The sequence below is a fragment of the Amblyomma mixtum genome, chromosome 7, assembly GCF_055824585.1.
Source record: "Amblyomma mixtum isolate Tamu chromosome 7, ASM5582458v1, whole genome shotgun sequence".
Classification (NCBI taxonomy): Eukaryota; Metazoa; Arthropoda; class Arachnida; order Ixodida; family Ixodidae; genus Amblyomma; species Amblyomma mixtum.
Genome location: NC_143018.1, coordinates 10,698,299 through 10,714,725, shown reverse-complemented (window position 1 = coordinate 10,714,725; position 16,427 = coordinate 10,698,299). Strand labels below are relative to the sequence as shown.

Sequence of the window (16,427 nt, the reverse complement as noted above, 5' to 3'; positions counted from 1 at the left end):
CGCGTTTTCGAAATCGTAAAAACTGATATGGATATTAATTAGGGTGGGCTACACGCCCCTCAATAATTAAGGAGCTTAACAGTAATGGTTGAAAAGGTAACTATTCAGTATTAATTACCCAGTCTGCCAGACAGCACATCTTAGCTCTATATTATATTATAGCATATTAGCTCCATCATGGCCTGAGTTGCTTTGGGACGTTAAACCCCAATAAATCTATTCCGATGTACTACACCGTTGACAATGCTATGCCGAAAAAAAGCACTCTTCTAACTGAAAAGGCCTATTTTTTAAAATTGTGTGAAGCCTTAGGTGTAACACCCTGCATAACCGTTACAAACAAAGGCTGTACGCTAGATCAATATCCCCAAATTCGTCAACCAAAATAGTGACGGAGATTACTACAAGAGGCTCTCAGAGTACGAGGACAAGACAAGGACGGCACAGGAAAGCGCTGTCGTCCTCGTCTTGTCCTTCTGTTGCCTCGCGCTGCTACGAAAGTGAAGCCAGACATGAGTGTGATGCGAAATTAAAGGTATGTTTTCATTCAGTCTGCCCGAAATTAACGTTCACTTGAAACGGCACCTGCTGCCGCGTAGAACGTGGGCGCCCAGTCGACCAGGTGCACGAACTGTTGTGACGGGGCCCGCGGCAGGTTCTTGAGGGCCCTTCCGGACCAGAAGATGGCAGGCGTGCGCACCCCGCCCTCCCACTGGCCCTCCTTGGCCCCGCGCAGGGGCCAGTTGGAGCCGGCGTTGGGGAACTCGGCGGCTTGCGAGGCCAGCGGCCCGGCACCGTTGTCGCTGGCGAACACCACCACGCTGTCGGCGAGCATGCCACGCGACTGCAGCGCCTCCAGCACCTGCCCGATGGACTTGTCCATCACGTCGACGGCACCTGCGAAGCACCGCCCCACGCGAATGTGGACACCGAAATTAGGCATATACGGACACTGAAGGCGGGCACTATCTGGCATAGAAGCAAGTCATATGGGCTCACGAAGTGCTATGCTAACAGGGGGCGCCAGAAAGTTAGGTTGGCGGATGAGAATAAGAAGTTTACCGGGAGGTGGTGGCTGCAGCTGGTTAAGGAAAGGGTTAATTGGAGAGACATGGGAGAGGCCTTTGCCCTGCAGTGGGCACAGTCAGGCTGATGATGATGATGATGTGCTGTATATGTGAAAACTGGATGCGGGCGTTTGTGGGACCCTAAGTCTAGTCATATATGAACACTGAATCAAGGCTTGAGTGGTTCTAGAAGCCGGGCGTCTGTGGACACTCAAGCTGGTTATATCCCTGTACTGAAGCTGAAGCTGGAAGAAGTTTGCCGGGATAGGGTGGCCGCAGCTGCCACAGAACCGGGTTAATTGTAGAGATACGGGAGAGGCCTTTGTCCTGCAGTGGGCTTAGTAAAGCTGGTGATAATGATGATGAATGAAGCTGGTCATTCGTGGACGCTGAAGCGTGGTATGTATTCAGTGCAAGGAGATATCTATAATCACTGAGGACAGGCACCCTCGATCGCTAGAACAGGTCATGAGCGGGTCTAGAAGCCGGGGTTCTGTGTGTATCCAAGCCGTACAGTCGGGGTCAAAAGTCTCTGTGTCCCCTCCAAGTTCCGAACCTGCCGCACGGCATGCTGGAGACACCTGACGATGCACTCTTGGTGTGGACGACACTGACGCAGTGCAGTGCCGGCCTCGACCATCTCTATACAGAGTGCTTCATCAGGTGGTGCCTGCTATCGGTGAGGCAAGGCTCGGAACTTGAAAGAAACTCATCGCAAAAATCACTCGGAGCGTATTTATTACAACGATACGTGTGCAACGGGTGTTTTACGCGCATTATGTTATCGGTAACAGAAGCAGCAGAAAGTGCTATCAGAAGGCGAAAAACAGTGACGTCACAATACCATGTTGACACAACTCGCGTTACGGTACGTCGAAGTCAGTTGTATGCGACATCGAGCTAGTTCGAGATAGTCTTCTTTGGAACAACCAATGGACGGGACAAAAAAAAAAAAAAAACGTCGTGCATTGAAGACACCACCAAACCCAATCAATCAACCATCAATACCACAAGCGTCAGAGGCACCACAGTGCTTGTAGTATCTTTTTTTTCTTAGTCCAGTACGCCACACCGTTCCGAAGTTGCGAGCGAGACCACAAATCTTGCGCGCATAGAAGATGTTATGCCCATCAACAGTACTTCCATTGGTCAGTGCAGGGTTTTTAACAGGACGCCGCCACAGATCTTTCTGGAGAGTGGCAAATGGTGTGCCCTGCTCATTGCATCATTTGGTAGCTGAACCTAAGTTGCTACGCCAATGTAAAAGATTCGCAGGCAGTGGGGGGGGGGGGGGGGATTCACGAATAGGGGCAGTATGAAATATTCTGCTTCATTCAGCTCACCGGCGAAGAAAGTGCGGTTGGAGGCTTCGATGTACGCGAACTTGTCCACTACCTCCTGAGGTGCCTCCGTGGTGCAACCATCGCACGTGCTGTGAGCGGCCTCGTAGGCCACGTACAAGAACAGGGGCTGCGGAAAAAAAAAACACAAGGCCAGGTTCCATCATTACTCAAGCACTTGACGCTGTATAAAATATTCTGTGTATGTGCATAAGAGGTCCACTGAATGTCTGTGCTCTTCGCATACACACTGTCAGTGGCAAATAGCAAACTGCATGATATCATGGTTTGGTTTTTTGATGCTACGTAGATTCAATGACATTTATTTCACTCGCAAGTGTCGGAGCCATGGAGACGGTTAGTGTCTCTACTGCGCAGGAAATCAATATAAGCACCTCATATATGTCCAGCTGGAACATCTACTATATATACTCTACCAGGTACGTAGATTCTTGGTGGACGAGAATAAAACAGATGTACACTGGAGATGTCAAATGTTCTACGCAAATATCTAATGGACGTTCCAATAATGTTTTATAGTTTACTGGGTGTAGTAACCGTTGTACGATTGCCGCCGTAGGTCACCGCATGTTTCAGCGTATGAGCGCGAACTCTTACACTAGAGAGAAGGTGGTGCTAACCGCAGTGGCAGCCATTATGGCAACGCCTCTTGACAGCCTACAGCTCTATTGCGGACCAAATACAGGACGTACTAATAATTTGGTAAATACGGGGTGCGCAGTTGTTACATGTTCACACTGCGGGAATGCGGACATTACGCAGCTGCACGGCTGCTGCCAGCGTCTCGCGACGTTCACCTCTTTCGCGTTCCCCGCCTCAGGCATTCAGCCCGAGGACATCATCATCATCAACAGAGAGGTGGCTTGGTGACTAATCACTGTCATTAGGCTTCAAATCCGCCCCGCGGTGGCTCAATGCCGTTTTCCTATTTAAGCATTGCGGCATCCGCGCACTTCGCGACCGTCCAAGAGAGGACCACAGTCACTCCTCCGTGACAGCTAAAGGTATGGATCTTACTGCTCTTGCACGCCGGTCCATGTCCGTTCAGACCAGTGCATACTGGAGCTCTTCATAACCAAATGTAGGCAGGTCCTCTGACCTGCAGCGGCTCGAGGTCGTCTAACGAGTCTGCTCTATCTCCGTTGGTGTGTTTGGTACGCTTGAAACATGATTCAAAGTGTTACAAAACGCCAAATAGCCCAGCCGTCCATGCTTACTATGGTAAGGACCATAGTAGCACTGCTTAGCGGGGTCTAGCAACCGCCTCGGCTTCGGGAGGGAGTGGTTAGACTTCGACTACCGGCCGGCTGCCCAGCGGTTTCTTGAAATGGGGTCAGGGTCATCTCCCAGCCTGGTGCTCGGTTTTACAGGGTAGATGGCTTGGAAAAGGAGCCTATACGCCTTCAAATCCCGTCACTCTGGGCTTGAACAGGTACAGGAAAACAATATAAATCCGCCTTGTGCGATAAAGCCCATGGCTTTTTTTTCTCTCTCTCTTTTGCCACAGTGTCCCGAACGAGGGCGATTGCGCGCTTTGCGCGAGGCGCCACCTTTAGCAGGTTGCGCAGTAGTTCGAAACTGGGCTTGGCCCGCGAGCGACGCAGTGGGGTTTACGATGCTTCTGTTAAGCTCCCACTTCTGAAGAAAACCGTGGGCCTGGCCGCGGGGAACTTGCACTCATTGCTTAACCGGTGGGTGTTTGGCGGTGGGCTTCAAGCCATATACCTCCCGCAGCGAGACAGGCGTCCCGTGATCGCCGCGAGAGGTATCAGAGCTCTGCCGCGGGAACCTTTACTCCTGCAGCGGCGTGCTATAGCCGGATGCAGATCAAGAACGAAGCGACTTTTTCCCGTCAAAGGACCCCGTTCCACCCAAGGGCGTCGGCCGATTCTCATCAGCCTGTTAGCGTAACAATCTAAGGCGCGGACTATCCGTTCATGGAGGGGGGGGGGGGAGCATTCCCATTTCATCTACCACTCCCTGCATTGTCACCCTAGCAGGTTCATGAGAATCGACCGACGCCATTGGCTGGAAGGGGGGTCTTCTGACAGGGAAAAGTCCCTTCGTTCTTGAATTGTATCCGACTATAGCATTGCCTCGTGAGCGCATCACATCCTGATTCCTCGTGCGTCCCCGGTACGGGGTCTGAGCATGTGCATCGCTGTAAGACGCCGTGAATAAACGGCTCTTTCGTGAACTTGGAGGCCTGTTTCGTTGCGGCGAGTCGCTCTCCTCCCTGCGGAGGTTGAGTACGCCACAGCAGTGCGCCAGTGCGTATGTGAAGTGACGACTAATCGAGGCCTTGGGCTCCCGCTAAGATCGAACCCGTGGTGGTTGATGATCTATGTGCACCGTAGAAGCTGCAACATCCACCGAGTGACATGACTTTCCCATCTCGATCAGCCCCTTTCTGTGCCGTTGGATCGATGATGATGATTTGCTCTTAATGGCACAATGCACCTTGGACGAAGAGCAGCATAGTTGTCGTATTAATTTAGTGTATTTTTTTAGCACATCGTCCCACTTTACACAAACCTGCTGGGGTATGTTCTACCAACTTTTATGCGGTACTTGCGGCATTTAGGTTGACGTGGCCTATGTAGTGGAAGCTAGCAATTAGAAGCATAAACGAAGAAAGTTTTACATCGACGCGAAACATAATAATCATTTTCTTTGCTGCCACCGCTAAGCCAGTTCTCCTTTGCTGCGTCCTTAAGGTAACATAAAAAATATATTTCAGTGACTAAATAAACGAACCACAGTTTCAAAACGGTCCTCACGCTTGAAAAAGAATCAGATCTTTTTTTTTTTTAGCATCATCGGAACGGAACGGATATGCTTGAACGCTTAGGATCTCAGAGTCTAATCTGAAGTGACGTTAGCTTCATTTCTCCTCGGTCGATAACATTCTCGCGACTTCTGAGGCCATGCATTTATCTGCAAGTTACGATGAGCCGGTTCACCTTATCAGTGTCGTGGTCTGCGATGATCTTCTTTGCCTGGTTAGTGTATGCATACGTCGAGTAGACGCCGGTGAGGTTGGTGACAGGTTGCACCCTGTGGCCAATATTGTGCCACATATCCAAGCCGCACTGGCCTTGCTGTGAGTGCCAAGAAATAAAAAAAGATATAAAATTGATTTCATAGTTCGGCGGGGTAAGCCAGACAAGCGTGGTCAAAATCGTAGCTGTAGATTAAAGGGCAACTAAGGAAGTTTTAGAATTTGACCAGCTTAAATGGGTCGAATGTGTGAAGCTTGCCGAAAAGTGTGCGAAGTCTTTAGACACCTTTAGCATACCGTGCACCGTGTTGCTCTTACCGGTACCGGAGTACCGGGAGCCCGCGCGCAGCCAATGCGCATGCGCAAGTCATCTTGGCGGCTCCAGATGGCGCCAGGTGCCCGACAGTTGCGCGCGAGCCTGCAGCATAGGGACCAATCAGCGCGTGCTCACCGGCGGTAGGCGAGCTCCCGGTACTCCGGTAACGGTAACGGTAGCACGGTACACCGTAGTCTAAAGGTGTCTTTTATGTGGTAGCATCTGAAATGGTAACGTAATCTCCGAATGACGCCGCGATTGCACTCCGGTTTCTCCTCATCCCACAGCGTCGGGTAGGGATCATCTACGGCGGCGGTGCGTTTCCAAAGCTGAAACGTTTGCTCGAAGCAAGAACACGCCGAAGATAAAGCCCGCGAAGCGTTGTTTGGTGGCATCCGGCAACGCACAGCAGGATGTGGGCGAACGCAGCGCAGCGGAAATCTGAAACAATGACGTCGTCACTGAGCTTCTCCGTAATTCTTAGACGCGATGAGGAGAAGCTTGAAGATCATCGTGGCTACTTTAGGCGATAATGTCAGCATTTTAAGTGCTAGCCCGTATAAATGCGGTGCTTTACCTACAAGTTTTATACATTTAAATCCTTGAACCAAGCCGAATTCTCTAAAACGATTCCAGCTTCCCTTTTGTATATAATGCTTTGCGACCCTTTCTTTTACGACTCCTTCAGACCGTGCGATGTCAGTGCACGTTAAAGAACCCTAGGTGGTCGAAATTTCCGGAGCCCTTCACTACGGCGTCCCTCATAGCCTGAGTCGCTCTGGGACGTTAAATCCCAATAAACCAATAAACCAATAAACCAGACTATTTCAGAGAAAGACGAATAGTTGCATATCATGGCCCTGCTACGCGTGTTTGGTTTGGCACCTTCGAACGGTATGGACGGCCAGTACTGCTTCCTTGCTTCTCTAATCAAGCATACAAAACATGTAAATATTGTAATAAGGGAGTAATTACTCATTGACATCCACCAGCCTGAAAAACTTTTGTTCAACATTGGACCAAACATTTGTCCAACATGTGAATATTGTTTACCTCCGCCTTTTGCCTCTACATTACCCTTCACCATTCATTAGAAAGCTATTAGAGAAGAGCTACACCAGCGTGACCAATTCCTGGAGATTTCAAGATTACCCCTGCAGTGTGACTGCACGGTGATGGCCACAGCTTCGCCACACCATAGAGGCCTTTACTGGAATCCAACTGCACTGAAGGTCAGGGCTTCGATTCGTTAGCACTCGGTGCGCAGTGAAATAGCCTACCTGATATACTCCGTGACCACAACGGCATGTTGGCTGTTAGTTCTTACCCGAACATGCCGGGGCGGCTGCATTTCAGTGGAGGCTAAATACAAAACCCCGCGTGTTCTGTGCGATGTCAGCGTGCGCACATTAAAAGAGCCCCAGGTATAATCTAATTAGATTCGTAGACCAACACCATTGCCTTCCTCATAGCCTATGTGTCGCTTCGGGTCGTTAATTAAGCCACACAAATTACAATTTGTTAGCGCTTATCCATTTGCATAAGACGCAGGTGGCATGGGTAGCTTTGCTCACCCATCTGACGGTGTGGTTGAAGTAGTAGCCCTCGCCGTTGTAGTAGCCGAAGAAGGTGTCGAAACCACGCCAAGTTGGCGTGTACTCGATGCTCCTGTACCCCAGGTGCCACTGCACGTTTTGAGCGTATAAGCAAGGGGCTAGCGTTTGATCCTGAGAGGCTCGGTATCCACTCAACGACAAACCGAACTCACTCTAGGTGATTGATTGATTGATTGATGATTGATTGATTGATTGATGATTGATTGATTGATTGATTGATTGATTGATTGATTGATTGAATTTGGTGAGCTCGTCATTCGTGAGTCTCGAAACATGATCATAATTTGTAGAAAGGAAAGACGGCGCTATCTTTAGGCAGATGATTCTGGCGGGAAAAGGAACACACATCCAGTACAGAGGACAAAGGACGAGTAACCGCGCCCTTGTTCCTAAACATGTGGCGACTAGGAGTGCAGTCCTTCTGAGACCCTGTACCTTACTGTCACAAACTGCTCTGCTAACGGCTGCCAGTCGCAACTTACCTTGCAGTGCTCTAAAAGCGAACACTGGATAACGTTACATCTTTATTTTTCGAAGGCCAGTAAGCCCGTGCGGTGTGCACGTGTGTCGGTACGTCGGATACAGCGAAAGAAATTGGAAGCGAGGTTAGCAAGCAAGACTTATGTAATTCTGTACGATACTAAGAAAACAAGGTAAAAATCGCGAACTGGGAGCAAAGTAATGCGCAAATTTCATGCGCTTTCGAGAAGCTTGCAGGCCAGGCAAGCTCGCCAGTGCACGTAACTCGTCGAAATAACCAAAATTTGTTATGCCACTGCGCCGAGGGTAACCGCGTTTTCAAAATTATAAATGTTGACATGATTATTATTTACGATGGTCTACACATATCTCGATAATTAAGGCGCCTAACAGTAATAGTTATAAGGCTAACTATTCAATATTAGTTAACCAACCTGCTAGCTAGCACGTCTTAGCTGAATTCTGATGTACTGCACCGCTGACAATGCTATGCCGAAAAAAGCGCTCTTCTAACTCAAAAAGCCTATTTTTAAAAATTGTGTAAAATCTTAGATGAAACACCCTGTATACAGCCCCATATAGTGGCGCATAGGCATGTGTTTACTATTTAGGAAAACTTCACCAAAGAGTAAGATTTTTTTTTTTTAAGTCACGTGAAAACGCTTCTTAGCAGGGAAGTGTCTCACAACTAAAGTGGCTCTTTAGTTCTCTCGATATGTCAGTCCACAAACTAATCACGATTCCCACCTTGGATATCCCCCTGGCGGCCACCGCGACTGATGGTTCTTAGCCAATGACGAGGTAACACATGAGGCGTTTCCTCATTTGGGCCCTCATTTAGGGGACAGGAGCAGGTCGTTTGGTCACGTGTTTGGCTGACCTAGACGGGCAACAAAGGAGAGGTAGATGGGACTCCTCGGTCTGTGGAAGAACCGTATGATCCACCGACATGCCGAATCATTACGGTCATCAATATCTGCGTTCTGAGAGCAGCGCTCTTTGGTGTTGGGCGTGTATGCTGCGCTGGAAGAACATCAAAGCTAGCTACACCGTCTTGATGCCTGTGTGTGTCTTCCAGAATTTTTGCGCTTGTTTGGAGACCAGGTGTGAGGGTATTGGGGGGGGGGGCGGTATTACGCAGCCCTGTGATTTGAGGTGCAAGTTTGTTTGCTCGGGTCTTTCGTTTTAGGCAGTTTTTTCATTCAATAAAGGGAAACAAACAACTGCGTCGATGGCCGAGTGGTCTAAACAAGTGGCAAGCGAAGCTGATCTTTTCGCTTTGCCGCGGATTTGAATTCTGCTCCAGGCTGTAAGTATGTGTTGTGTCCCCTTATTGCTTTTGTGTGTGTGCGCCCCCTCCTAACGACCACTCGCATTCCCCTCCTAACGACAGTTCGCATCCTCCTCCTAACGACCACTCAATCCTCCTCCTAACGACCGCTTGCCCTTCGTCGCACGCTGTCGCCAGAGGCCCCCCCACGGTGCGCCCCCGCACCCTCCTCCTGTTCTGGGAAGCCACTCCCTCCCGTGGACGCTTCTCCACTCCCTCCTTTCTTCGGGCGGCCAGTTCGGCTCCTGCCTCGGTCGACGCTGGTCGCACCCTCATCGGCTTTAAATAAACGAAGTCTTAAAGTACCGTGTGCGTCTTTCGCTGCATTCAACACAGCGACCGGACACGACAGTGGCGACGAGAAAGTGGATTCGACCCGCGCTACGCAACGCTATTGACAAGCCATGGCTACGCGAGGGTTTCCCAATCAGATACCAGAATTCAACGGCTCATCGTGGTCATCGTGGGTTGGACGCCTTCAGTTCTACTTTGAAGCTAACAACATCACAGACCCAGCCTTGAAGAGGGCCAACCTGCTGACGCTGTGCGGGGAGCAGACCTACGATACTGTCTGCGCCCTTATTCAGCCAAGCACACCAGCGGCAGTGTCTTACGACGACATCGTAAAAGCGCTGCAAAAGCACTACGACCCAAGGCCATCCGAGGTCTACAGCCGGGCTCACTTCCAACGACGAGATCAACTGGAAGGAGAAACTGTGAGCGCCTACGTAGCCGCGCTCAAGAAGCTCGCTGCCGACTGCAATTTTGGAACGCTGTCGACAACAGCTACCGGGCAGGAGGGAGACGCAGCTTCTTCTGCTAACACCACCATGCTTCCCTTGGACGTGATGTTACGCGACAGATTTGTGTGCGGACTGAGTGACGAGTCACTGCAGCAGCGCCTGTTCGCTGAGAAGGACCTCACATTCAGCAAAGCTTACGACATCGCCGTTCGAGCGGAGAGCGCCGGTCACCAGCAGAGAGGGATTCGCCGGAACACCGAGCCGGTACACCAGACAAGCAACCAGGTGCGCAAGCCTTCTGTTGTTGTAAAATCGGTCAAAAAGGCACAACGCTGCTGGCGGTGTGACGACCAACACAACCCCCAGGGATGTCGATTCCAGTCAGCCACGTGTAATTTTTGCCACAAGCGAGGGCATATCGAAAGAGCATGCATTACGAAACGGAGACTTGCCAAGATAAAGTCACCTTCCCAGCCTAATCACAGCGTCAACGCCTCAGAGAATACGCCGCTATCTGATCTCCATGGAACAACATCAGCAACACCATCTGTGTTGTACGACCTGAACACCATGAATCTCGGCACGCGACCGAAGATTTTTACAGAAGTAAGCGTACATCACCAGCTGATTAAGTTCGAGGTGGACTCCGGCGCAGCCTGTACTCTGATCAGTGAGGACACGTTCCGAACTTCATGGCCATCTGACGCACCCGCCCTGCAACAAGACGACACGCACCTGCGAACGTGGTCAGGACAGAATCTGCCACTATTGGGCTCTGCCAACGTGCAGGTTAACTACAACGGCCAGACCCATACGCTACCTCTGCTTGTTGTGAAGGGCACAGGACCAAGCCTTCTAGGGAGAAACTGGTTTTCTCCACTAGGCGTGATGATATGCGGCATACACCAGACGCCGAGCCAGAACATGGTTGGTAAACATCAAAACGCCGATGCGCTAAGCCGTCTGCCACTAGACGCAACTGTTGACGAACCATTTCCACCAGGAGACGTTCTGATGTTCGAAGCACTGCCAGAACCTCCGCTTACAGCAGGCACAGTTGCAGCATCTACGCAGAAGTGCGCAGCTCTCCGGCTAGTTTACACAGCTGTTCAACAAGGCAATGTGCATAAACTCAAAGGGGACAACTTCGACGCTTACCGCAGGCGAGCTACAGAGTTGAGCACCCATCGCGGCTGCATCATATTTGGGTCCCGAGTTGTGATGCCGAGAGAACTACGCGCACAAGCTATGTCTCTCATCCACGCCGAACATCGGGGCATCGTTGCAATGAAAAAGTGTGCCAGAAGCTACATGTGGTGGCCTGGCATTGACAACGACATCGAAACAGTGGTGCGAGAATGCAAGCCTTGCCAGAGCAGCCGGAGCGCCCCGCCGAAAGCTCCTGTCCCAGAATGGGAAAAGCCAGACACACCATGGCACACATTGCACATTGATTTTGCAGGACCAATTGAGGGCTGCACTTTCCTTGTGGTCGTAGACGCCTACACAAAGTGGCTTGAGATAAGGCAAATGGGACAGACGACTTCGGCAGCAGTCATTGACAACCTCCGATCACTATTTGCAACGTTCGGCCTGCCGCGCAAGGTAGTGTCGGACAACGGAACACCGTTTGTGTCTGCGGAGATCCTCAAGTTTTATCGCGACAACGGGATCTCATCAGTTACATCGGCCCCCTACCACCCAGCGACAAACGGACAAGCCGAGCGCTACGTAGCCGAGCTAAAACGCGCCCTTGAAAGAGATCAGACAGGCTCGCTGCAGCGCCGCCTTGCGCGCTTTCTCTTCAAGCAGCACACGACGGTTCAGAGCACAACAGGCGAGACCCCCTCGAAAATGATGTTCGAGCGTGAAATGCGAACCCAGCTCACAGCCATCCTCCCCGAGCCAAAGGCAGAGACGTTCCGGGAAGAAAAAGCAATTCCGCGCTGCGGCACGCTTAATGAGGGGCAGCGCGTCCTCGCCCGACAGTTTCTGAAAAAGCCACGCTGGGAGGAAGCTACAATTGTCAGACGCATAGGCCTGCGCTCTTGGCTCGTCAACATACATGGCACAGTAGCACGCCGACATCTCAACCAGCTGCGTAGATTTACGACGCCGTCTGAGAGCTGTCCGCCAGCGGAGAGAACACGTGCACCATTTTCCCACATAGCCTGGCACCTCTTCCCGGAAGAAGAGACTTCGCCCAGGACAGACCCAGGAGACACAGCGAACAACAGCCAGCCTACAAGTGTTTCTCCCCCGAGCGCACAAAGCCAGCGCGCCTCCACGCGTGAGCGCCGACCCCCTGCACGATACCAGGCAACTTTCTAAGGGGGAAGGAAGTGTTGTGTCCCCTTATTGCTTTTGTGTGTGTGCGCCCCCTCCTAACGACCACTCGCATTCCCCTCCTAACGACAGTTCGCATCCTCCTCCTAACGACCACTCAATCCTCCTCCTAACGACCGCTTGCCCTTCGTCGCACACTGTCGCCAGAGGCCCCCCCACGGTGCGCCCCCGCACCCTCCTCCTGTTCTGGGAAGCCACTCCCTCCCGTGGACGCTTCTCCACTCCCTCCTTTCTTCGGGCGGCCAGTTCGGCTCCTGCCTCGGTCGACGCTGGTCGCACCCTCATCGGCTTTAAATAAACGAAGTCTTAAAGTACCGTGTGCGTCTTTCGCTGCATTCAACACAGCGACCGGACACGACAGTATGGTATTCCCTAAGTGCCACTTCTAACTGTGAGGCTTCACGCTTACGGCGGGGGAAATTTGCGCAAATGGGGGTTCTAATGCTAACGCATTAAAAGCTAACTTCTGCAGCCATCTTAGTCCCTCCTTGTAAGAGTGTAGGGGGCACCACCTGCGGGCAAACGTTCGCGTGCTTCTAAACGCAGCGGCTTCAGTTGTGGAAATCGTTCTCTTGCGTGACTCAAAGCACAGCGCACTCCACTCGTCTCACCTTGCCCAACATGTGCGTGCGGTATCCCAGGTCCTTCAGCCACTGCGGCAGCAGCTTGAAGCGAAGCTCCAGGGCCCCTTCCGAAGCCGGTGGATACACCATGTGGCCCACACCTGGTGGAAAGGAAAGGGGCAAGCGAATGCAAACAGGATGAGCATATTAAAGGGGCCCAAACACAATCTTAGTTAACTGTTTTGCCTGTTGATTGCATACAGTGAGTTATAATGGTGCTATTAGCGTCGGATAATACCGCGTACATTCCGTTTTTTAATATTTTAATGTCCTCCCAAAAACAACTTTATGGCTCTGATGGTGTCGCCACACAGTGGCGGGTTTTTAGCAGCGGATATGACATCACCTGGCGCGAGCATGATGACCGGACAAACAGTAAATATACTGCAAATTGTGTGAATAAATAGAGACACATTTTGTCACCTGTCTGCGTTTTATATTAGATCACCAAAAAAAATTGTCTTAGATAAAAGCCCTGCAAAGCAAGTAAAATAAAAATACACCACCAGGGGCGCTCTGGCATGGAAACAACGCTGCCAGTCTCGGCAAGAACGAGTTACAGAGAGCAGGCAACCATGGAGTACAAACTTCCGCGACGTGCTCTGGCTGGCTGTTTTGATTGGTTGCGCCAGGTGCCGTCTTTGGGAGAGCGAAATAGGAGTGGGAAGCCCCGCCAAAATCGAGTTGAGGGCAGCGTTTTGTTTGCTTGTATTTTCAAATTTCTTCACTGAATAACTCCCGTTTCTGTGCATCGGTTCCTGTAATTCTTTTTAAGTCAGCATCTGTGTGACATAAAGAACCCACCTGAAGTATAGCCGGTATTCCCCCGGGCAGTGTTTCGCAGCCCCTTTAACAATGATGCTGTTTAAGCCGGAGGTTGTTCCGTAAGTCGTGCGCAGCAGCATGTTCGTTGTGCGCAGCGGTGGCTGTGTTCGCAGTAATGAGCACGTACTTTAAGAATGAAAATTTCGCACGGCTGACGCAGCAACAAGAAAGACGCGTGCTTACTCGTGCGTGACGGGTAGTACGAGGTCATGAGGGCCGTTCTGGAAGGCGAGCATGTTGGCGTCGAGTAGTGTCTCTGCAGCACAACGCCCCATGCCGCCAGAGCGTCCAGGTTGGGCGTGGGGATCTGCCGCGAGCCGTGGAAGCTCACATCGTTCCAGCCCTGCGCGTTATAGACACGTCCGGAATAGAGGAATAGAGGCCCAATGAGACTGGCCCTCTGTCCACTACGGCCATCTGGCGGCAATCACTGTTACTCTGTTTGCGTTCATATTTCATACTGGCTTACAAAAAGTACTCTTCACTTGATCTCCGCTAGAGGGCTGGAGCAGTAAGCAGAGGCCCGAGCGGGAGAGAGAAGACGTATGACACGTGCGTCACCGGGTGACATGTTATCTTGGGTCTAGCTGCAGACGCGCTCTAGCCAAGCGGTCGAAGTTTGATGCGCCGAGCTGGCCAGAATTGGTTGCGAAAGAGCGCCGAGAAGATTAGCATTTTTGAAAGTCCAAAAACTGATTTGACTGCTACTAACGGCCGGGCGCAGATCTGTAACTACAAACAGGCGCATACAGCTGCAATAGATAAGATGGTAACAATTACAGCCTTTAACCAGTTTACTAATCAATACGATTCATATGATTCCTGACATCTGCTGTCTGACATCTGCCACTAACTCTGCCGATGTGCGAAAACCTTATCTATGCCCCAGAAGACCTATCTTTTGGATTACTTAAAGTCTTCGCTGCAAGTCTCGGTAGAAAAAATGGAAAGATGATTGCGATAGTCGGTAATGCGGAATTTGAGCGCAGCTCTTCACGGCTGACAGGAGGCATGTTACGCTCCTAGCCACCCCCTCCGGGATCTTCCCGTGGCAGCCACCTTCCCTTTGTCCACCCCTCCGCTCTCGCCGTGACAGGTGGCGTTTCGCTATGGAGGAACGTGCCACCTGACAACTGTGACATGTGGCGTTTCCCTATGGCGGAACATGCCACCTGACAACTGTGACAGGTGGCGTTTCGCTAGGACACGCCACCTGCAACGGTTGTCAGGTGGCGTGCTCCACCGACAACTCCAGCGAGTATGACGCGGAACGCACGAACGGGCGGTTAAGAGCTGCGCTCTAATGGGATTAAACGGTCGCATTAAGTCTTACTAGCAGTTATTTAAACAGAAAATACCTAGGGACCGACATTCTGGCTGTTCTACAAGCGAAACACAGGCATTGGATGGCCGCTACTTACAACGTCGTCCGCGAAGAGGAAGATAATGTGCGGAGGTCGAGACACCTTGCGCGAAGATGGCCGTCGAGACTCCACGAGACACGCGCAGACGACCACGCTGTTCGCACCCGAAAAAGGAGGAAAGCAGAATGAGACCAAGGCATGTGGGATAACAAGATTAAATCAACAAATATCTCTTTCAGATAGGAAGCAGTGGAGGTTGAGTTTTAACAAATGACTACTTTTTTTGTTGGGGAGGAATTCTGTGCGATGGGCCGAAATGTGGGCGGCGCTTCACTGCAGACCGTAGTTGTAATCGACTATTAGCATACCTTAGCTGTATTCTGATGGACTACACCGCTGACAATGGTATGTCGAAAAAAGTGCCTTTCTAACTCGAAAAGCTTATTTTTTTAAAATTGTCAACAGTCTGAGGTGAAACACCCTGCAGAAAGATGTTACTTGGCATGGCGTTCTCAGAACAAGGAACTACATCCCCTAGGCTCAGCAGGCCGTGAGGCAGGGCCCAGCTGGTCACGTGTTTCAGACCCTCGCTCCACGCAGACGAAACAATACAAGAGCAGAATGTGACGAGCAGCAAATACCTGAGCAAGACGCTTCTAAACATCGAACATCCAGGAACGGGATGCACTTGGAAAAGCTTACTCCGTGATCCAGGGGAGCGAACTTATGGGTTTGTGATCCGGTACTGCCTTCTGTTTACTTTCTGTATCGGATTTTTGTTTCGCCGACGGAAATGCGCACACTGCAGCAGAATACGCAGCCGCGTCGTTTCAGCCTGCTGGCATGAATCGGCGGATGCGACCCCTGCGGAAGTACGCCATTACAGCAGAATTGAAAATAAAAATTGTTAAAGCGAAGAGCCTGCGGTGGCGCTGACTCTGCTTCGTGTCCAATAATTCAAGGGCGCCTCAGGTGTTTTTATGCAACTGATACTTCCTTTTATCCTAGGCTCCGCGCAGCGTCACCATGTGTGAGGACTGGAATACAACGTGCAAACCTCGCTTGTTGTGCACCCAGCCCTGAATTCAGGAAAAAGTCGGCCAATCTTTTGACGTCACTGTTAATAGCGCCTGGAAACGAACCAGCTTTAGCGCACTTTTTATGATGAGAGGGGCGGTGTTTTGTTTTATTTCTTGTTTAGTAACTTCACCTCCACCGCTGCTTCACTGTACCGCGATGCCATAAAGAGAGCAACTTCATTCATATTGCTCGCTAGGAGAAATGTCTTCTACGAAAACGACCATGTATGCATAACTGGTCATCCTGTACCTTACTTTACCTGTCCCCCTGGACCG

At 50.9% G+C, this 16,427-nt stretch overlaps 1 protein-coding gene across 3 annotated transcripts in view; it reads right to left on the bottom strand.

The window, feature by feature from the left end:
* LOC149334986 (arylsulfatase B-like) overlaps positions 1-15,815 on the bottom strand; it is a 29,427-nt gene extending 13,612 nt beyond the window's left edge. Inside the window, exons 1-8 of one of the 3 annotated variants that reach the window (XM_089553710.1) lie at positions 15,714-15,815; positions 15,130-15,226; positions 13,892-14,051; positions 12,872-12,984; positions 7,320-7,430; positions 5,392-5,529; positions 2,411-2,537; positions 586-897 (exon numbers count right to left, since the gene is read on the bottom strand). In XM_089553710.1, the coding sequence (XP_089409836.1) occupies positions 586-897; positions 2,411-2,537; positions 5,392-5,529; positions 7,320-7,430; positions 12,872-12,984; positions 13,892-14,051; positions 15,130-15,226; positions 15,714-15,736 (1,081 nt within the window). In that variant the 5' untranslated portion in view covers positions 15,737-15,815. The remainder of the gene's footprint in view (positions 1-585; positions 898-2,410; positions 2,538-5,391; positions 5,530-7,319; positions 7,431-12,871; positions 12,985-13,891; positions 14,052-15,129; positions 15,227-15,713) is intronic. The other 2 variants (XM_089553711.1, XM_089553712.1) reach the window with 2 other exon arrangements.
* Between the last annotated feature and the right edge of the window lie 612 nt (positions 15,816-16,427).